A 21,828-nucleotide genomic window follows, 5' to 3' on the forward strand; every position below is an offset into this window, starting at 1 on the left:
AGTGGGACCGGAAGTTGTTCGGGGGAGGGGGGACGGCTGTGGTGGGGGGGGTTGCTGGGGGGGGCCGGTCCCTCCTCAGGTGAAGCCGCTGATGGAGATGGAGCCGCCGCCGCCGCTGAGTGCCCGGGTCCCGGGTCCGGCCCGATTGCCGCCGCCTCAGTGACCCCACTCCCCCCGCACTGGGCCGCCCGGGCCAGAGTGGGGGACCCCCGCCGCCCCGCCCCCCTCTTCCCCAACACCGTCCCCTCTCCCTAACCCCCCCCAGCTTGCGCGCGCGCGGAGCTGCCTCAGGTGAGTGAGGGGCGGGGCTTGGGCGAAGCGCTGGGGGCGGGGCCTCGGTCGCCGGGGGCGGGGCCTGAGGGGCTTAGGCGTGAAGCAAGGGGAGACCCGGACTGGGGGCTGGCGGGAAGAGGGTGGCCGCCTGGGCTGTGGCCCGAGGGGAGGGAGCTGGTCCAGCTAGTGGGGGAGTTAGGCTCGAGGCTCCAAGGTTGAGGGGAAGGTAACGGAGAGCCAAAGGGTCCTAAAAAGGCGGGAGACGGGTCAAGACAGCCAGGAGCTGGGTGCGCGAGGCTCCTTGGTGGGGTACCGCTGGGGTAGAACAGAAGAGGGTGAGAAATGAGAAGCAGAGGGGGTACCTGGGCAAAAAAGCGAGAGGACTGGGAGGGGGGGCGGTTTGTCGAGAAGGTTAGAGAGAAGGACATAGGCCTCGGTGGGAAGATCTGGGAGGCAATGAGCAGAATGAGAGAAACAGTAGAGAAGAAACTTAGAGTGCAAGTGGAAAGTGCGGTCTAAGGTACCATGTAGGGTGAGACGTCTAGGGAACCTGAGAAGCAGGGCTGGGAAGGAAGAGATTCACTGCATATGAGTCCTAAGAAAGAAATGTGACAGAGGAAGCCCTGGGTCTGAGGACTCTAAGGAGAGACAGACTTTGGGAAGCAGTTGTAAACTGAAATAGGCCTCCGTGTACCTCTTCGCACAACCCATCCCCAGTTATTTTCTTCCCCCTTGTCTGCTAGAGTTGTAGATTCTCACTTTTGAAATTTTCATCTACTTTTTGAAATTTCTCTACTTTTTAATTTTTTCAAATTTTTAATGTTTATTTTATTTTTGAGAGAGAGAAGAAGACAGAGGATCTCAGTCAGGCTCTGTGCTGACAACAGAGAACCCAATGCAGGGCTCAAACTCATGAACCACAAGATCATGACCTGAGCCAAAGTCCCCTGCTTAACCACCTGAACCATCCAGGTGCCCCGCTTTTTAAATTTTTTTAATCGTGACTGGTCCCGTCATGAGGACCAGTTGGAGTCCTGTCATGAGTTGGGTTTTAATGGAACACAGATCTTTAGGTTTAAGATGTTTAGGAAATAAAGTACCCCATTTCTTTCTCCAGGGTCAAGAATTTACTAACTCTGCTTCCAGGAAGATTTGATGCATTACCAACTATATTGTGTCAAGTTTTGCATACCTTCTTTCATTTCAGTCCTTTCTCTCATAAGCAAAACTGCCAACTGTTGTGACTCTTACAGATCCCCCACTGACATGTTTCATAGCCCCACCTGTTTCCCAGTCTACCCCGCCTGAACCCTTAAAGCATCAGTGGTGAGCTTAGAAAGTTTCTGACTCACTCACATATCAACGCTAGGCCTTCCATCATCAAGGCCAAGCAGAAGACCATTTGAGGCCAGGGCACCTGGGTGGCTCAGTTGGTTAATTGTCCCACTTGGACTCAGGTCATGATCTCACAGTTTGTGGGTTTGACCCCCGAATCAGGCTCTGTGCTGACAGCTTGGAGCCTGCTTTGGATTCTCTGTCTCCCTCTCTCTCTCTCTCTCTCTCTCTCTCTCTCTCTCTCTGCTCTCCCCTGCTCATGCTCTCTCTCTCTCTCAAAAATAAATAAACATTAAAAAAATGTATAGTAAGAAAAACATTGAGGCCTGCTGTTTCCCCTTACTGCTATTTGTTCACTTTATCTGTGTGAAGGTACATGTTGATATTCTTAGGAAGCATTAAAAACAGGTGTCTGACTACCTAATAATTCCACCTAAGATAACTGTGATTCTGAGGACAAGACCAGGACAAGTCCAAATCAAACAATCGTTGAAATTGTAGCTTCTTGTTTGGTAGAAGTATCTCCTCATTGGTCTGTCAGTAGTTCAGTTAATATTGCTTTGTGGTGTAGGGAACTTCAGCCTTGCCTGAACACCCGAAAGCCAGAGAATCCAGACAGCTCCCTGGATCATGAGAATAGTCAGAAGAGTGGCTCATGAGATAAAAACAAAGTCTTAAAAGGAGAAAATTTTAGGGGCGCCTGGGTGGCGCAGTCGGTTAAGCGTCCGACTTCAGCCAGGTCACGATCTCGCGCTCCGTGAGTTCGAGCCCCGCGTCGGGCTCTGGGCTGATGGCTCAGAGCCTGGAGCCTGTTTCCGATTCTGTGTCTCCGTCTCTCTGCCCCTCCCCCGTTCATGCTCTGTCTCTCTCTGTCCCAAAAATAAATAAACGTTGAAAAAAAAAAAAAAAAGGAGAAAATTTTTAAAAATAAAATAAGAAAATAGTGTAGCCATTGGGAAGCAGGATAGATCTCACTGGAGCTTCTGGGGTGGGTCCCGGGTGGTGGGAGCTGCCCTCAATTTGGCAGGGTCGGAATTATATCTTGCCCTAGTCAATAGATGCTGATGTCTCAAGCACAGAATATAATGTCTTTGTTGCCCACTGAGTGCAGGTAGTTCAATTGTAGCTTCTGGGCAATCCCCTTCCTCTTAGTAGGTTAAGGGCAAAGCATGTTTTGGGACTTGGCTCAGAAAGAAGTCCTGACTTTTTTCCAGTGAAAATGCAACTGAACATTTCTTCTTTATTTTCTCCTAGTTTAAATCTGCAGCTTGTACTTCCCAGTGTGGGAGGAACATTATCCCACCTTTTACCTCCTACTAACATCCACAAAGAAATTATTTTCTCCCAAACTGGCCATCTTTTTTCCTTCAACATACACACAAAATAACCAAGGAAAAATGAAGACAAATTATTGTAGGGCAGGTATTTCTGGGCTCATTTTACTGTACAAGAACAAATAAGAATGTGGAGCTCTGTGGGTGTAGACAATGCTACAGGCAGAGGGACTCCCTTTCTTTGTTGGTGTCATGACTCTGCCTAAAGAAGGCTCTGAATTCCCAGCTGTTTGATTTGCCTCCTTCTCAGAAGAGTTGTAGATTCTGTATTGGAAACAGGGAGATAATTTCAAGGTTTATCTGACGAAAGCATGTAAGAAAGGATAGTGCTGATATGAATGGCCTGTCCCCTCCTACCCCACCAGTGGGAGTGGCATCAACCTTGTAGACTCTGCTGGAATACATATGCTGGTGTAATGCTTGAGCCAAGGAGCTCTGTTTCTACCTTAAAGAGACCTAGTAAGGGCCTAGGTTGGCATTTCCCTCAGGCTCATAATCTCTAAAAAGAGACATGGGAGGGAGAGGATTATTTTTTCTTCCATCCATAAACCAGTGTTTCTAGTTTAAGGATTTAAGCCACAAGATGCAGACCCCCAAACTTTTCATTTCAACATCCGAGAAAGAAGGTAAGCGTGGGTGGTCCCAAACCTTCCCACTGTGGCAAAATTTAACTTTGGGCTGTAGTAGAAAGACTGGTTACCAGACTGATAACCTGGGTTCTATTTGGTCTTAATTCTGTCACTAACCAGATAGGTGACTCAGCTTAGTTTCTTCTTCTGTTAAAAAATAAGAGATTGGAGATCATCTCTCAACTCCATTCTAGCTGCAAGATTCCCCAGGTCCTACAACATTCCTGCCCTAGGCCCTCCACAAGAAGAGAGGCTTACTTGTCAGGGCAAGATTCTTTGTTAGCAGAGGAGCCTGAAAATATCTGTCCCGCCCAAACAACAGTGAGCCCTTTTGATCAGCATGCATTAGAGACTTCTGGTCAGGACTGCCACCAAAGGCAATTGTTCCCATCTCTTCCCCCTTTTTACTACTCTATACCAGTCAGGATAGTTCACTGAACCTTCCATGTAATTTCAAACTTCACTTGAGCTAACTTTGTTAGGGGCATCTTTGGCTTCAAAACTAATTATTAAGAAACTCAAATCGAACACTGCTGGCCTACTTTTCTCACCTTTACCCAAACATAAAGTTGAATAGCAGTGACTTTGTGGGGCCTTTCTATAAACACAGGGCTCAAATACTTCAGGGTATACCACAAACCCAGAGAGTATCAGCTCGTGCGCATCACCTAGTGATTTACCTGTTTAGTTTAGCCCCTCCATAGTTTCTTAAGTCCTAAAATGAGACATGGGAGGGGTACGATTGTTTCTCCTCCCACCTATAAACCTTAGCCTTCTCTCTCTTCTGCAGTCTACGTGGGGAGGACAGGGAAGTGCAAAGAACAAGAGAAAATATTCATCCTTCTGAGATCTAAAAGGAGACAATGAGGTGATATTTTCCCACTCCCCAGACGTTGTGTTTCCAGCTCACACCCCTTCTTTTTTTAGAGACTGGTCATTCCTAGGATTACCTGGGAATTCATCCCCTCAGCACTGCTCCCCAAGCACTTGGATAATGAAGCTGAGCTGTCTTCGTCTGTCTTATATGTAGACAGAAGGTCATCATCTACAGCCTGGTGAAAAAAATGAGTCAGACCTTTCTGCTATAAAGACAGATACATGAGCTGAGAAAAGGTTGGTGGGTTTCCTTCAGAGAGTACTAGGTTGACCCAAAGATCATTTCAGAGCTGCAGATTGCTCAATGTCAAGGTCTGTTTCCTGGAAAGGGGCACGTAGTCAGGCTGCAGACAATGCCTTATTCCATCTCTTCCCTCAACCATTTACTTCTTTCCTGTCCCCAGTTATGCAAAGCCCTGATAGACCACAGAACCAGCTATGTGACTCCAACATGTTTTTGTGTCGCTTTCATTCAGTTCATGGAGGTACAGACAGGAGAGGATGATGCTGTGGGTTTGGTTTACTTGCAGTACCTGAACTGCTCACTCCCAGGCAGGTGAAAAGTTCTGTCTTGCTAATAATCACGGGGCTACACTTCAGGTCCCAGGTCCTAAGAGAGACCAGAGAAAAGATTGCTACTCTCTGCCGCAGTTCCGGAACAATAACCAAAAGGATGGCACAAATCCTTGCCACTCTCTCCACCTCCACTTTCTTTCCCAACAATATCCTCCTTGCTGCCTTTCTACACACTAGACCACATGGAGTATATTTTAAATTCCAATTTTGGAGTGTCACTGGATCAAACAGGATTCTTTGAAGGATTTGAAGAGCTTTAAATACTTGTGATATCCATCTTATTTCAGGCTTTCAGAGCTACCACGTACAGAAAACTTGACTTTCTGACATTTTTGTCACCCAATAGTGAAAGCCGTGGGGATGTTTTTGTGGAGATGAGAAGCTGGGGGTGGTAGCTGATGCCTGACCTGCCCCTGGAAGTCAGACTTTGGATTGGTCATGACCTGGTGCTTGTCTGGAAGTGTGGTGGGAAATCTTCTGTCTAAAAGGAATGTCCATTCCTGCCCATTCCTGTTCAAATGTGATACTGTGTTGATGGGAGAAAGCCAGGGCCACGGAGGACTCTTGTTACAGTGCCAAGTGGATTCAAAAGAACAGGGAAGAAAACCTTTGTCTCCGGAGGTTACAATGACCAAACTTTCCTCCCTCACAGAGACGCTTCCTTTTGAATTAGGAGACTAGCTATTTCTAGTTGCTTTGTATTCAGCTCACTGAACTGAATTTACAGTACATATGTGACTACCTCCATCACTGAATGATGCCTATGTTGCTATAAAGCCGGTTTCTTTCCAAGATCTTTGAGCCAAACCTGTCTTGTGTAACTAACTTCTCTCTTTTTATGCCTCCTCCCCCTGTGGTATGTCTCCAATTGGCAGTGCCTAATTTGACCCAGTTCCTCTAAGGAGACACTAAGATCTGCCTGCCTGGCCAGGCAGGGGAGGAGGTGCTTTGAGGGGCGGGGAGTGGGAAGGTTGGAAGGGATGTGCTGCCTGGAGACTTGAACAAACAGTGAAGTACATCTACTGATTTGCTTCTGGCTCTCAGAGCACCAAGATTGGGAACAGCAGAATCTCGATCCCCTCTCACTTCCAGGGTTACCAACTTGGCATGTAGACCTGTTAGAGGCAGCCAAATGCTGATTTTGCCCAAGATGTGTCATGGAGCACCTGTTAAGAGCAATTAAGAAGCAGAAGAGCTCAGTTTACTGCTAGGAACAAAGTCCAACTCAGAAAACAACTCCTTCAGACCCTTCTGGAAATTGTTTTGGGACCATTTGGGCAGGTGTCCAAGAATGAGATGTACTTCCTGAGCCAGTGCTAGCTGAATGCTATGCTTCAACTGTTTTGCCTACCTAGTGCTTATCTAGCCCCTGGTTCCTTTGTGTTCTCTCTCTCTGTCTCTGTCTCTCTCTCACACACACATACACACACCACATACACATTACATTAATATATTTCTCCCTGTAGAGCCTGCTCTACTTTTTCCTCCTTTTTAAGTAACAGACCCCACTCCCACGGAGGTCATACCAAAGGAAAAGATGCCTTAATTGATGTTAGAACCAGGGGAAAGCAAGAAGATCCATGAAGGCCTTGAGTATTCTGACTTTCCAAAAGAAACAAGACAGTGGGGTACCTGGGTGGCTCGGTCGGTTAAGGGGCCGACTTTGGCTCAGGTCATGATCTCACAGTTTGTGGGTTTGAGCCCTGGGTCGGGCTCTGTGCTGACAGCTGAGAGCCTGGAGCCTGCTTCAGATTCTGTGTGTCTCTCTCTCTCTCTGCCCTTCCCTCGCTCTCTCTCTCAAAAATAAACATTAAAAAAAATTTTTTTTTAAATAAAAGAAACAAGATGGTTTAATGCGAAGAGCACAGCTCAGGAGACCTGTGTTCTTTTGTTTTGTTTTGTTTTGTTCCAGTCTCACCATGAGCCCAGAGACAAGTAACGTCACTGCTCTGAGCCTCAGTTTCTCCAAGCAGAAAATGGAGGAAATCTTGCCCATTCTTGCTTCTCCTGTTTGTGTGCATGTGTGTGTATGTGTAGGGAAGTCACATGTGGCATCTTAGCTCTGCAGTAGTTTTGAAAAATCCTAAAAGGCAATTATGGAGCTAATGATTCAGAAATGAGAGGGGCCCCATGAGTACCAGACCGCCCTTCCTCATTCTTTGAATCTCTGACCACCACAGTTCTATGGCTAGTTCCAGGGGGTATGAGTTTGCTAACCACTGTGGACTTGGGCTCTTCTAATCATTACCCCTAAGGGAACCTTCAAGGAACCACTTATTATTGTGGCTTGGTCTAGCAGTCTGATTCCAAAGCTGAGACCATCTCAGGGAGGATGTGAAGAAAAGAAGAACTGAAAATAAATTTAGATAAATTTTTCTTCCACACCCAGGTTTCCTGGGTGAGACTAGGACTCTCTGATGAAATCTAAGGCAGAGCTGCTCTGTGAAGTGAAGGAAAGCCCATGTTTCAGGCTTTGTCTTGAGACTTTTCAGAAGAGTATGATGTCTCTCGGCGCAAGAGTGACCTGGGGGAAGGGGGAGACAGGGTAATAGATACTTTTCCCCTGTGCATCCTTCAGAGTCCCCAATCCTTGCCTCTAACAGTATAGTATTACAAGCAAACCAAATTTTCATCCATCCACCTCAGAGAGATCCTTCAAAGAGACAGGAATCCTGGTGGCAGCTCCAACTGTTTCCTTTCCCCACTCTTGCGCCCTCAAATCTGCCCCTGGAGTATTTAGTTTTCATTAGGTGACTGGTGAAATCAATTTTGGAGGTATGTAAATTTCTACCAAAGAGATTTTTTTTTTCTTCCTCCCACAGGCTCCTAAAGAGAGAATTCATTGCAACAAATTATCACTTTTAATTGTTCTCAGTTCTTGATTTGTTTAATACTCTACTGCCAATTACTGCTTGCTTCTGTCAAATAGACTAACCTGCATTTTAAATTCAGGGTTCCCACCCTAAAAAAATAAATAAATAAATAAAACATAGCAACGTAAGTGACAAGAATATGGGGAGAAGCCACTTGAAGATTTAATTGGTTTATTACACCTTCAGTAGTGGACTCCACTGAACCTGAGGTGGGCTGCTCTCCTCCATATTTACCTTCCTGTCCTCCACCCTCCCCCACATACCCCCCCCCCCCCACAAAAAGAATCCCCTGAGACAGAATCCTGTTTCTTCCTTTTATTACTACCCCATCCTTAAGGTACAGAGCTTCTATGGAGCTGGTTTCTGTGCCTCCAGAAAGCTGGGCTGTAACCTGTCTCTTTTCCCACAGCATCAGCTCCACCTACAGGAGGAGGGGTCTACTCTCAAAACAACACAACCAGGACCACTCTGGAGTAAGACATTGTTCCACTTCGGAGGCTGGGGAAGCCTGTAGAAGTTGTGGGTTGGACAAGACCCTGGGGTCTGTAAGTCAGGGTACATTGTCTTTCTCATCAGGACAAAGTACGAAGTTTTTCATCTTTAGGATAGGGTCAGAGCACACTTGCTAATTCCAGAATGTTAGAAACCTCCTCCCTTCCCAGATCTGGCTTCTGATAGCAGCTATTTTCTCTTTCAGCAGACTCTAAGATGGATATAGAAGACTGCAATGGCCGCTCCTATATGTCTGGTATGCCCTCTTGTGCATTCTGTTTGTAAGGGGCTGGGAGCAGACACTCGCCTGTGGAGCAGAGTGGAGAGCCTTCAGCCTAGCACAGGACCTCTGAGTGCCCCAGTCGTCACAGAGCTGCCACTCATGCTTGGTTTGCTTGGTAGTGTGCCTCTATTTTGGTCATTTTACATTCCCTAAATAGTGATTCTCTTCCCAGACTTCTTGGAGGATAAGGGTAGGGGAAGGGAATAGGCGGGGAATACGAGTGGAGACTAATAGAGAGGAATGATTTAAAAGTAAAGAGATTGAAGGAAGATGTGATTCCTTCTCCTGTTCTCTGAGGTCACCAGCCAAACAGGATATTCTATCCCAGCCAGGTAGACAGTGGAGCAGCGTTTCAAACCTCAAAGGCCTGCAGGAGCCAGTTGGGTATGTAAATGAGTGAACTGGGTTGGGATAATAAACCGAAGAGAATGTGGGGACTGTCATGGACAGAGAACACATGTCCTACCTCAAGGAGCAACTGCTCCTCGGTGTCCACCAGTCACTGCCATGCCAGAATGTGTATCTGGTGTGGCCAAAACTTCCAATTTTTCAACAGAATTCAGGAATCCATATTTTATGTGAAATGTCTCCATTTTAGAATAATGACTCAATATTTTAAAAAAGTGTTCCATGGAGCAAGCCAAACTTATCTATGGGCTGAATTCAGCCAGTGGGCCAACAACGAAGAGCCTTTGAAGGAGCGATATAGAGCCCACTTCTCATTTCCCCCAGTCCTTTGTCATGGTCATAACATGCTATGGCTTTTCATACCTGCCAAATACTCTTACTGAGGCAGAAGAGATCACTGCTTATACTGCAAACGGCTTTTAGAGATATGAGGGTAATCAGGATCCTCTCAGAGTTTAACAACAAGGTGAAAAAAAAAATGCGGAATTTTTCTGGCCCCCTCTCTGAAGGTGCAGAAAAGGGCCTAAGACAGAGTTTGTCTCTAAGACGCAAGGACTCCTTTTTTGGATCATTAGAATGTCAGGGCAGGGAATGATTATAAGAGATAAGGGGAGCCAGATTTGGGTTTTGACATGATGAGTATGCCCATCAGAAATCCAAGCACCATTGTAGAAATGACCCATAGCATTTTATTTTCTATACCCTGAAGTGGGACCAATGGAATTATGGGTACATTCAAAGATGATAGCTAGGTGGGTCAGACACACATATAAGAGTCATTGGCAGCATGTGGGTAACATAAGGTAAGACACTGACTCTGACCCCTTTCTTATTTAAGGGGGAAGGAGTTGGAATGGATTAAGGCATTTGATACCTGCCACACGGTGGACACGTGACAGGGATCAAGTGGACTGATTTAATTGAAAGAGATTTTGTTGGAACTAAAATCATGGCCCTTCTGAGGAACCACCCAGTCCTTCTATCTCCTGCTCAGTTAGGCCTACTCAGAAAACCACTACTGAGCAACAACCACACTCAGGATGCTGTTTTATTGCTGGGGAACACTCAGATAAAAACCAGTCCCTGCCCTAATGTAGGTAAATGAGAAACTGAGAATGTGGCTGGGGAAATATCCCATGGATCTCTGTCTCTGGAGAATGCTGGATATTAGAGGAAAGCCCCTAGGGTGGTTGCTTCACTGTGCTATGAAACCAAATTTTCCCCGCTTTCAGCGGGTTGACATTTCCTAGACAAGAGAAGCCTCTGCACAGCATAGTTTTTGAATGGAAGTAGAGGCCAGAAACCTCTCATCTGTGTTTTGAGAATTCTAGGGCCAGCAGCCACCTTAAAGAGAAGGAAAAGGGAAAGCCAAGGCTAACATTAGTTCTGAAAAGTAGCCCCCGCAGGAATGGGTATGGCTGAGACAGTCCATTTGAGGGCATCTGAGAGTCTCTAAATGACCCATCTCTCCTGGGCCAATATGCAAGCAGTGGGAAAGGCTGCTGTGTAGACCCCTCCTAAAGCACACTTTGGCCCTTCAAGGTCATCACAGCTCTTCTGTCTTCATACCAGGTGGCCTTCCCTCACCTGGCCACTTGATGAAGGGAGTATCTCTCCTGTTCTTTAAAGAGATTTTCCCACCTCACAGATCCTGATTCAGAAAATGCATCTTCTCTCCCTTTGTCTCTTTCTAAAGGTGCAGGTCAGTCCCTCCTGAGGGAGAGAGGGAAGAGAAGGGATCCACTAACTTACCACACAGATTTTCTCCCCACCTCCATTCCCTGTCTTTCAGGGGAAACTGAGTTGCTCAAACCCAGCTCATGCAATTAATTGACTGAGCGGTGCTTTTCACAAGTTTTCTGGGACTGTGAACTGTTTAAGGGAACCTTCGAAAGGGATCCAGGGGTAGGCAGCCCAAAGTTTCACAGCCCCTCCCACCCCCAAATTCTTGGAATCAGAAAATCTAGTCTCCAAAGTAGGTCAGCACGTCAGTGAGCAGCTCCTCTGGAAGGGAAGGGAGCAGAGGCCTTGTCTTGATAGAAGGCGGATTCATCCAGGGCTGTCGGCCGCCCAGGCCCCAGGGGCACAGGAGGGAGGGGAGTGGAGGTAGGGAGAAGATATCAGGATTTTGCCTGGGATCTGAAAAGCCTCAGGGCCACAGAGCAACACTAGCCTGAGACCAGACTGCTGGGCCTTCTCGCTGCTGGGAAGGAGGGGGCTGTCAGTCCCCAGATCTAAAGAGCAACCTCCCTCCTGGAGGAGGAGGGAAAGGAGGGAATCTGAGTGCCTGAGTTTAGTGGGGGAGGGGCTTTCTGACGATCTGAGAGCCTTGAAGCTGCCCCATGTCCTGGGCCCCATGACCTCTGGGGCCTTGGCTTCCCCAGCTGGCAGAGGATTGGGCCTTCCCTGGGGGCCCCCCTTTCTCCCTCCCACCCTGAGGGCCCATCCATCTCTCTCTCTCTCTCTCTTGCACACACTCTTGCCTCTCTCAGGCATTTGTTGTGCAGTTCCTCTTTGTCTGCTGGGCACGAGGGCAACGGCATCTGCCTCCCCCTCCCTGTGCACACCCCCCACCCCCACCCCTTTACTGGCTTGGGAAAGGGATGCTGTAGCCTAGCATCCCCCCCACCAGACACACATATACATTCTCTCCAGCCCCCTCCCCAAGCACATCCAAGCGTGCTCTCGCTTGCTCTCTCTCTCCCTCTCTCCCTCTCTCCCTCTCTCCCTCTCTCTCCCTCTCTCCCTCTCTCTCCCTCTCTCCCTCTGCCTCTCTCTCTCTCTCTCTCTCTCTCTCTCTCTCTCTCACACACACACACACACACACACACACACACACACACACTCACACACATACACCCTGGGCTGAGCTCTTCTTGTTGGCTGCAGCCGTGGGCCCCTGCTCACCGTGCCGCTGCCTGCGAAATGACGGCGGTTCCCCTCACTTCCAGGAATCCACGCTTCCTGGAAGGTGAGTGGCTGGGCTCACCCCTGCCTGCCACCGAGACGCAGACATGCACACACCACCCGCACTCCCTCGCCGTTTCCAAGGCGGCGGCCGCGTTCGCACCCCAGGGTCTCACCGGCAAGGGAAGGATAATGTAAGTTCAGGCAGAAGGTGGCTAGTGGAGGGGGAAGGGGGGAGCCGGGGCTAGGGAGCCAATTCAGTAACAACTCCCAAGCCTGAGGAGAGGGAAAGGATGGGGGCTGTGTGTGTGTGTGTGTGTGTGTGTGTGTGTGTGGCGGGGGAGGGGGCGTTCCTCCTTACACTTGCGGAGGATGGGAAGGGTGTTTGGTGTTGCTAAGCAAAGACTGCGACTTGGACAGTGGGAGATTGTGGTGACATCTTGATTAGGCCTTGGGGACAGATGTAGAGCTGCCCTGGGTGAAATGCCGAGACAGGCCTGGGTGGGAATGGGTAATAGAATCTAGGTAAAGAGGAGCCTTGGCAGCAGAAGCCTCAGCCTCGAACAGAGAGATCCCAGGGCCCTCAGCCTCCTCCCCACAATAGAGCCGGGGATGGGCGTCTTTCTTTGCTCCTGTACCCACTGTTCCCTGCTAGCAGGCTAGCAGGCTAGCATCCTGCCACCCTGGAGCCCATGGTCAAGACAGGGAAAGCAGTTAGGATAAGATTCCTTGCTGATAAGTGTGGAGGTTCTTAGACCTCATGGCTGTTCCCTAGAGCCAACCACTCTTTGAAGGGATCGAGGAAGGGCAGCAGGAGTGGAGGGCTTGTCTCCTTCAGCATGTGAAACACATTTAGCTGGTGGGACCTTGCCCCATTTCCTCTCTCTCCCTCCTGTTTTTCTGCCCCATACCCGCCTCCTTGTTCCTCTGATGTCAACCTCATGATTTGGCTTTGCCTTCTGGGGGTTCAGCCAATCTATGATGACTTTGACCAAGAAAATTTATCTGAGACCTGAGAGTGGCCTTAATTCTTGGCTTTGACAGTCTGGGGTTTCTTGGGAGTCCCAGGCATTTGAAGTTCCCTCACTGGGGTTTCTGGGACTGACAGAGGAACTGCTGAACTTCCTAAATCTGACTCTAGTCCCCTTCACCCTCCAGCTAGAACTCAAAATCCCAGGGTCCCCATAAAGACTTTCTGACCCCTAAAACAGATTCATTTTTATGTATTAGTGCCACAAAAGTAGACTTGAACCTGTTTTCCCTCTTACCTTTATCCTAGGGAGGGCAATGGCATCTAAGACCCACTCAGACTAACGGTGTGACTGTGGAGGCACCTACTCTTCCTCCTGTTCCCAGGCCTTAATAAGGAAGGGACAAAGGATATTTTCCTCTTAATGCCCCTAAATATTCCTTTAAGCATATTTTCCCCATATATCAAGCCCAGTAGGCTGGGACTAGAGATGGATTTCCAGCAAGTTCACTCATTGTTTTAGGGTCCAGGGCTCAGTACCAGGGCCCAGAGCTCAGTTCTTCCCCCATTACAAATATCAAGTGATTTAGGGCAAGTTAGCACTAATGTCTGAAAAGGAACATGGAGACACTCCTTTTAGCCCTTTTAACCATAGTAAACCCTACACTCTGTTAAAGGACGTATTGTAAAACTGGGTCTGAGTCTACACATCTCAACCCACAACTCCTGAGATGCTCACTTTGATGATATGCGTGTGGTTCTGACTTGGGCAACTTTTCTAGATAACCATGGTTCATCTAAAGAGCCCCAGCTGGGAAAACTGAAAATGCCATAAGGCATTTTCTATAGATAGTGAACAAATTTTCCTCAGGCTTTGATGGGATAGAATGGGGGAAATGGGACTTTTAGAAGAGGATATGAATGGGAAATGGTCCCAAAGTCCTGAGTGGTTGTTTTCTTCCCACTGACCAAGCTGGAGAGGGATCCCTCAGGAGGGTGTGTTCCGGATTTCTTGCCTCAGGCCCAAGACTCCAACCATTTTATAATGGAATCTTTATTTTGTGAAAGTAAGTATGTACATAGCTGGGAAATTGGGTAAAGTACTAATAGGTGGACTTTAGGGATGAATTTTAGGGTTTGTCTCTCTCTCTCTCTCTCTTTCTCTCTCTCTCTCTCTCTCTTTTCCATATTTAGGCTTGTGTGTACGCATCCATGCATGTTCATGTTAGCAGATAATGTAGAAGGCTATGGGTGTGTTTACCCCCGTAGGTATGTTCTCTTTATGTGTATCTACATGTGTGATATATGTCTGTGTTTCTGTGTGTGTTTACCTACTTGTATGTTATTGTTGTTTGTTTGTTTTTGTGGATTTTTTTACCTATAAATTTGTGCAAAAGATTGCGGGGAGGAGGGATTTTTTTTTTTAAAGACATGATTCATATCTTCAGATATGTTAACTAATTTTTAAAGACATAACCAAACTCTCAAAACTCATTTTTACAAAGCAATTTATCAACAAGTTAACAATGAATATATTGAGAATAAACTTATGTCACTGTCAAGGGAACATCAAGTAGTATTTAGGTATTTGGAATCATATCCGATTGGAGGCTTTCTAGAGTAGTCAAATTTTTACTGATTTCAGAAGAGAAGATCTAATGGGCCCAACTCTCCTCTGCTGAAACAATGACTCTCAACTGGCTGTGTAGAGGGTGGCTAAGGACATGAGTGCTTACTGTTTATGTTCCATCCGGGTTCCACCACTATGTCACCTTGGACAAGTAACACAGTCTCTTTTGTGCCTCAGTTTTCTCATCTGAAAAATTAAGACAATATTGGCACCTGCTTCTACAGGGCTGTTCACATAAAGTGCACAGAACAATACCTGGCACAAAATAAGCACTCAATAACACTCAGTAAGTGTTAGCAGCTGTCATTATGGTCACTTTTATTATCATTAGACTCAGGGACAATTCCAGCTGCCCTTCCTACAGATCCCGAACCTGGTGCTGGGGGCTCTGGAGAGGAACAGTAGGGAAGAGCATCTGTCCTGAACCACCTCCCTTTTGAGGCCCCCATTTTCCTCTCCACCCTGGCCCGCCCAGCCTCAGCCTTCCTTCCTGTAGATGTCAGGCAGTGATGCTCTTCCCCTCAGGCCTAGAAAAAGGTAGGGTGAACAAGATGCAGCCACTGAGCTTGCAGAAGTCAGCACTGGGCACCAGGCTGACAAGGGCACAAGGTGATGAGGGAGCATAAGTTAAGCTGAGGACAAAGTACAAGCTAGCCTCCTGGGCCACTCCCCCCCACCCCAGGTGGAATATATGTGCTATTCCTCAGGCACTCCTGGCTACTCAAGAACAAAGGAAAGGGGCTTAAGTGCTTACCATGGTGATGTGGGAAACAAAGGCAAATGAAAAATTAAATTCCCTTACTGCCTACAGCCCATTGATAAGTCCTTGAAACAGGCAGAGTGACCTTCCTCTAGAGCTCAGCTGCCTCGATGATGACACTTTGCTATGGGCAAAAGAGAATCTTAGCTTAACATTATCCCAACCCCCAGGATCCTGTAAGTCTACTTTAACATATAAAAATTCCTTTGGAAACTTCCTTTATCTCAACTCCCCCAAGATATATGCTGGCAATCATACCCCAAGCTTATGGTCCTCTGATATACATCTGAAGGGTCTCATGACTGAGATTTTACTAAATGGTAATAAATGGCATTTTCCTAACAGTAGCTGGCCCCTTGAAGTCCTGGAAAGCTTGTTTCCAAAATTCCTTGGAGACTTACTCTGTCCCTAACCCCCTCCCAATCTGAGGGTATATAATCAGTTACCCGTAGCAACCCCAGTGCAGCTCTTCCTGCCCACGGGTCCTGTCCCCGTGCTTTCATAAAATCACCTTTTGCACCAAAGACGTCTTCAAGAATTCTTTCTTGGCCATCAGCTCTGGACCACCCCACCATCACCCCAAAACTTCATCACAAGGTATGGTGCTGAACGTATAACACTGCCTTGTACATGGCTACAAGATGAGTGTTTGCAAAGCATAACAGAATTTTGAAAAGGTGAGGCAATGGACAGTAAAAGTCCCGGCTGCAGCTTCACCTGTCCTCTTATTCTCTCCTCCAAGGTAGCGGGGACTCATCTCTGGAGAAGGAGTTCCTTGGGGCCCCGGTGGGGCCCTCGGTGAGCACCCCCAACAGCCAGCACTCTTCTCCCAGCCGCTCACTCAGTGGTAAGTGCAATCTCCTGCCCTGCCCTGGCACTAGGCACCCTGTTTGTGTTTGGCCCTCAGTTCACCCTCCACTGGCAGCCATTTCCCCATTGCTGCCTCCCTCTGGTTTCCTGCATACAGCCTCTAAAACACTAAGGAGTTCAGCATCTAGGGTCCTTCTGACTTCTGGAAGGAGAGTGAATGGTCTCTGCCAGACAAGGGTAGAATTAAAAGAAGCATGGGTGGGATTAAACTAAAGTCTCCAAAGAGAAACCCTGGAGTTGGAGAAGCAAGGACATAGGAATGGTCACAAGCTAGAGTCAGACAGGAAATAGAGATGAGAGGGATCTCCTCATCACCACCAACCCAGCCCCACCCCCATTCTCCTGCCCGGACAGGGTCCCCATTACTGCCTCTCCTAGCTGGCCCTAGATCTGTGACATTCTCTAAATGGTTGGAATAGCCAGGAATGTAGGTCAGAGCTAGAGCCAAAGCTTACTCCTCAGTGGCTCCTCCCTCCTTCATCCCCCTCTCCAGATTTTAATGGAGGGGAGTAGAGGGGGTTCACTCTTATGGGGAGGGAGGATAATGTGAGCCATGTCTGTCTTCCAGTTTTGCTCTCTCTTTAGCCTGCCGTCTCTTTGGTCTTCCTAGGACCATTTTCCCGCCACTGTTACTTGCTGGCTTCCTGCCCAGGGCCAAGCCAGACGTCTTTCTTTATTACAAGAGAGTGGAGAAAAAGGCTCTCCTTAGCCTCCTCCTCTCCCCAGTGGGACAGAAGACATCCAATGTACCCCAACTTCTTTCTCTTGAAGCCTATTTGCCTGGGTGGTGAGATAGAAGGAAAAGGTTGTTTCAGGTCCCAGCAGGAGTGCCATATCACCACCGAGGATACCGAGGGTATTGGCCACTTTTAAAGCCCACGTGTCTCAGGGCCAGGAGAAAGCCTTCTGGACATTGGGAGTGACATTCTTGTCTGCAGGCAGGTTCCCCCCTTTGCCTGTCTCTGTCCTAAACACCATCCCACCCTTCAGCCAACTCCATCAAGGTGGAGATGTACAGCGATGAGGAGTCGAGCAGACTGCTGGGGCCAGATGAGCGGCTCCTAGAAAAGGACGACAGTGTGATCGTGGAAGACTCGTTGTCAGAGCCCCTGGGCTACTGTGATGGAAGTGGGCCAGAGCCTCACTCCCCCGGGGGCATCCGGCTGCCCAATGGCAAGCTCAAATGTGATGTCTGCGGCATGGTCTGTATCGGACCCAATGTGCTCATGGTGCATAAGCGCAGCCACACGGGTGAGTAAGCCAGGGGGTTGAGGAGGAGCTCCCAGGGTAGGCTGGAAAGGCAGAGGCCCACAATGCAGTGGGACAGCCTCAGAAAGGGAAGAGTCTCTCCCAGCACATTTTCTAGCCAATGAAAGAAAGGGGGGATGGCGTTTGGATTCCCTCCACACTGTACTTCTTTGGCACTCTCATCAGCTGTTGTTATAAAGAAAAGCTGGTATTTTTCTCAGGAGGTGAGGGAGAGGTAGATGTAGCCTCAGGATGAATCCTCCAGCCCAACAGGGGTAGGACCCTGTTTGGGCCCTGTTGATTTAGACAAACAAACATACACAAACAAAGAAAAGGAAAACAAAAGCCTCTTCTCAGCTTTCTCAGCCTTTGGGCTCCAGGGGCAGAGTGGGTCTTGTAAGGCTCGGTTTTGGGTTAATGATCTTTTGGCCCAGAGTTCCAGGCCTGGTGCCCTTTGCCCTGCCATTCATCCTGATCCACACCTTCCCAGGGTAAGGCTCTTCCCAAGGGAATCTTTAGAAAGCAGGAATTTCCTGTGCGTGCCACAGCTCTGCCTCTCAGAAATTGTTCTGAGCACTGTCCCTTAAGCAGGGTGGGGCAGAGGGTGACAGAAGAGGTTCAGCCTTCAAAATTCCTCACATGCAGTCCTCAGAGATCTGTTCTTTCTCTTGCAGGTGAAAGGCCCTTCCACTGCAACCAGTGTGGCGCCTCCTTCACCCAGAAGGGGAACCTGCTGCGCCACATCAAACTTCACTCTGGGGAGAAGCCTTTCAAATGTCCCTTCTGTAACTACGCCTGCCGCCGGCGCGATGCTCTCACTGGCCACCTCCGGACACACTCGGGTCAGTTACCTATTTAGGGGGAAGGAAGAGTGGGACCTCAGTACACCCAGAAAATAGAGCTCAGTGACCTCTCTGACATTTGGGGAGTTACAGTGTCTGTCACTGAGGAGGGCAGAGCACTCACAGAGCAGATAGGGCCCTGCCTCTCTCACCCCTCGTCTGGGCAGCAGGGCCCCATGGGGAATTTGGGGGACTCTTTGGTGAGGTATTTTACATCTGCCACACTGTGACTTGGAGCAAAAGGAGCAGGGGTGATTTTCTTGGCTCGTAACAGTCACTCGCCCTTTGTTTTTTAAAGTTTCGTGCTAATGCCAGAACCATCTGTGCCTTGTCACCCCCCCACACACACATACTTCTAAGCATCAGGAAAACCCTTCCTCATACTCCCCTGTGCTCGAGGCCCCACACTCATCACCATCATCACCTCCCTCCAGAATACCAGACGTCTCGGACAACCACTGTCTGTCCTCTCCTTTACTTCCTACTGGTTCCTGAAAATAGCCATGGTCCTCCAAACTGGCAGAAAGGTAGCCTAGGAAAAACTTCTGTTCCCCATCCCAAGAGGTTGTCACCTTCCCAGAGCCAAGAACAAGTCATGAGGGTGTCTAGAGGGTAGTGTTTGGATCAGTGCCAGCGAACCAGACTACCTGAGTTTCCTACCCCAGCCAAGACTGTTTGAGTCAACATCTGTCTGAATCAGCTAGACAGATAGCACTTTTGAAGCATCTTACTAAATTTTAAGTTTTTGACTTGGCCTTGTGAAGAGGCCGGGAGTCACACTGGCAGGAAGGAGGAGCTCAAGAGTGGGGAAAGGCTGGAAGAAGGGCAGAGGGAAAAAATTAGTAGGATTTGTCTTTGGAAATGTTCCTTGCTATTTTTCTCTTCCTAAACTCTCTCAGGCCAGGATGTAAGGGGACAGAGCAATCACCTCATCACCCTTTTCCCAGCCACCTACCGTGTTCTAGGTTCTCTCACCTTGGAGGTGAGTAGAGAAACAGGGAGAAAGGTCATCGTTGATTCAGGCTTTATAATCCACAAAGCATTTTGCTTGTCTTTTCATGTGATCCTCATAACGACTCTAAGGTAGATGGCATTATCCTTGTTTTGCTGACAAGGATACTGAAACTCTGGGGGAGAAAGAAAGGAAGAAAAAAAAAGATTTGCTGGTCACAGAGCTATCCTGCAGCCTTCCTGGACCCCTATAAATGTTCTGTGTCAAAGAATCCTACTCCTTTTCCTCAGAAAAGGGGCGGCTCCCCCTGCTGGTTTGGAACAAGGATGGCTTCTCCCTAGAATTCTTGAACCAATAGCAATGAGGCCAGCTGGGTAAATTTTGGATGTTGTTCTGTAGGAGACTTATTAGGGACAGAATTAGACACAGGTATACCACTGGGTCCCATCTCTGTGATATGCTTTCTGTTATAACCACACTATAATGAAAAAAGGGGCTCCTCTCCCAGATGTTAAACCATTTCCCCCAAAGTCTTGAGTGGACAAGGACCATGGCATTCACCTCATCTCCCACATACTAGGATTTACAGAGCAAGGTCAAAATGGCATTAGACTGATTGAATCAAGGCCCAGTTTATGGGTGTGTGTGTGTGTGTGTATGTGTGTGTGTGTGTGTGTGTGTATGTATGTAAGGGCCGCGCGGCTAGTATTACCAGCCTCCTGGAGACACCTCCTATCTTCCTGCTCAATAGTAGCAAGATACATAAAATAAAATATACAGTACCTTGTTTCTCTCACTTTCCTTCTCCTGTCACAAATATCATCCCTCAAAAGTTGTCTTTAAATGAAGTGTCCATCTCAGTTTTCCTGACTTCTTCAGTAGAAACAAAATCTTTTTTTTCTTTAAGTAATCTGTACAGTCACCATGGGGCTTGAACTCACAACACTGAGATGAAGGGTCGCATGCTCTCCCAACTAAGCCAGCCAGACACCCCAGAAAAAATCTTTATAACTTGTTCTTTATTTAAAAAAAATTTTTAGAGGCCCTCAAAGTTGTTGTTTCTCTTCCTTTTACTCATCTCCTTTATTCTCCTCTCTGTCCTTTTATTCTTTTTCTCTTCTCGGAATTTCTCTATCAGTGATAGTTGTTCTGGGGCTCTCTTGGTATCTCAGTGTAGAGGGACAGAAAAATAAGCAGTAGAAGCGCCTGGCTGGCTCAGCTGGTGAAGCATGTGACTCTTGATCTTGGGGCTATAAGTTCTAGCCCCAGATTACTTAAAAATAAAATCTGAAAGAAAAGAAGAAAGAAAGAGAGGGAGAGAGAGAGAGAGAGAGAGAGAGGGAGAGAGGAAGGGAGGGAGGGAGGGAGGGAGGAAGGAAGAAAGAAAGAGAGGGGGAAAGGGAGGGCGGCGGGGGGAGGGAGGAAGGGAGGAAGAAAGAAAGAGAGGGGGAAAGGGAGGGAGGGAGGAAGAGAGGAAGGAAGGAAGAAAGAAAGAAAAAGGAAGAAAAGCAGTAAAACTAGGCTAAGGATGGAGGTAAAAGTATAAGTAAAGGTCAGTGAGAACTGTCCCTCCCCCCATTGACAGATCTAAGGGCTCTCACTTCTGTCACCCCAGGTCACCAATTTCCCTCAAACCGAAGCAGATAACTCATAAGCAAAAAATCCCCTTGTCTGATAAACAGCACTTACACCCGCTTGCCACATGGAAAGGTTAAACCACAGTCTGGGCCCCAGAATCTGAGACCCTGGGGTGGGGCCAGCCTGCCTGCCAGGGACGATCCCCTACAAAGTCCCTGGGTCCTCCCTTACGTTTTTAGCAGCAGTTTGGCCATCGTGAGGCCCACCAGCAGTCCAAAGCTATATGCCCTGGCTCCCCTCTGTCCTCCCATAGCTGCGCACTGGCCCTCTTCTCCACAGTTTGGTTATCTGTCCATGCTTGCAGCTGGAGTCAGGGAAGGAAAGACAAGCCGAACTCACCTGAGTGACATCCCTTCCTCCTCAAGCCCATGAGCCTTTGCTCCTGGATGGTTTTGTAGAGCCAGGGTACAGGGAGAAGTAACTCATGCCATCCGTCTCCTGTCTCCTCCATAGTTTCCTCTCCCACAGTGGGGAAGCCCTACAAGTGTAACTACTGTGGCCGGAGCTACAAACAGCAGAGTACCCTGGAGGAGCACAAAGAGCGGTGCCACAACTACCTACAGAGTCTCAGCACTGAAGCCCAGGCTCTCGCTGGCCAAGCAGGTAGGGCTGTAGGCAGGCCTGTGGGGGAGTTGAGGGCTGGGTCAGAGGGAGTGCAGGACCAGGATGATTCCAGCATCTACCCCCTCTTCACAAAGGGATGCGATCTGTGGAAAAAGGACAGTTACCTCAGTAAATCTGCCAAGCCCTCCAGTCGGTGCAAAGCCCTGTGGTAGGTGCTGCAGGGAGATCCAGGGGTCAGAGAGAATTTGATCTATGTCCTCAGTGTAATGGGAGAGAGAAAACACAAGGAAGTATAAAATCAAGGGTCACATGTACATAATTGTCCTCAAGTTACTTGAAATGTTGCTAGGATGAGCTCTGGATGGGCG

At 48.1% G+C, this 21,828-nt stretch overlaps 1 protein-coding gene and 1 long non-coding RNA gene across 14 annotated transcripts in view; one reads left to right on the forward strand and one right to left on the reverse strand.

Moving 5' to 3' along the window:
• IKZF4 (IKAROS family zinc finger 4) overlaps positions 1–21,828 on the forward strand; it is a 26,599-nt gene continuing 4,771 nt past the window's right edge. Inside the window, exons 1-8 of one of the 13 annotated variants that reach the window (XM_047865822.1) lie at positions 1–291; positions 8,306–8,441; positions 8,594–8,644; positions 13,930–14,023; positions 16,089–16,193; positions 17,207–17,467; positions 18,139–18,306; positions 21,350–21,499. In XM_047865822.1, the coding sequence (XP_047721778.1) occupies positions 8,624–8,644; positions 13,930–14,023; positions 16,089–16,193; positions 17,207–17,467; positions 18,139–18,306; positions 21,350–21,499 (799 nt within the window). In that variant the 5' untranslated portion in view covers positions 1–291; positions 8,306–8,441; positions 8,594–8,623. Of the gene's footprint in view, positions 292–2,627; positions 4,685–6,778; positions 8,442–8,593; positions 8,645–9,013; positions 9,056–11,930; positions 12,181–13,660; positions 14,024–16,088; positions 16,194–17,206; positions 17,468–18,138; positions 18,307–21,349; positions 21,500–21,828 lie in introns of those variants that run through there. The other 12 variants (XM_047865821.1, XM_047865823.1, XM_047865827.1 and 9 more) reach the window with 12 other exon arrangements.
• Positions 14,536–21,828, reverse strand: part of LOC125169927 (uncharacterized) — a 14,186-nt gene continuing 6,893 nt past the window's right edge. Inside the window, exons 3-6 of the long non-coding RNA XR_007153842.1 lie at positions 21,236–21,603; positions 19,282–19,433; positions 18,104–18,315; positions 14,536–14,772 (exon numbers count right to left, since the gene is read on the reverse strand). This is a non-coding gene — a long non-coding RNA (uncharacterized LOC125169927). The remainder of the gene's footprint in view (positions 14,773–18,103; positions 18,316–19,281; positions 19,434–21,235; positions 21,604–21,828) is intronic.

The sequence above is a fragment of the Prionailurus viverrinus genome, chromosome B4, assembly GCF_022837055.1.
Source record: "Prionailurus viverrinus isolate Anna chromosome B4, UM_Priviv_1.0, whole genome shotgun sequence".
Taxonomy (NCBI): domain Eukaryota; kingdom Metazoa; phylum Chordata; class Mammalia; order Carnivora; family Felidae; genus Prionailurus; species Prionailurus viverrinus.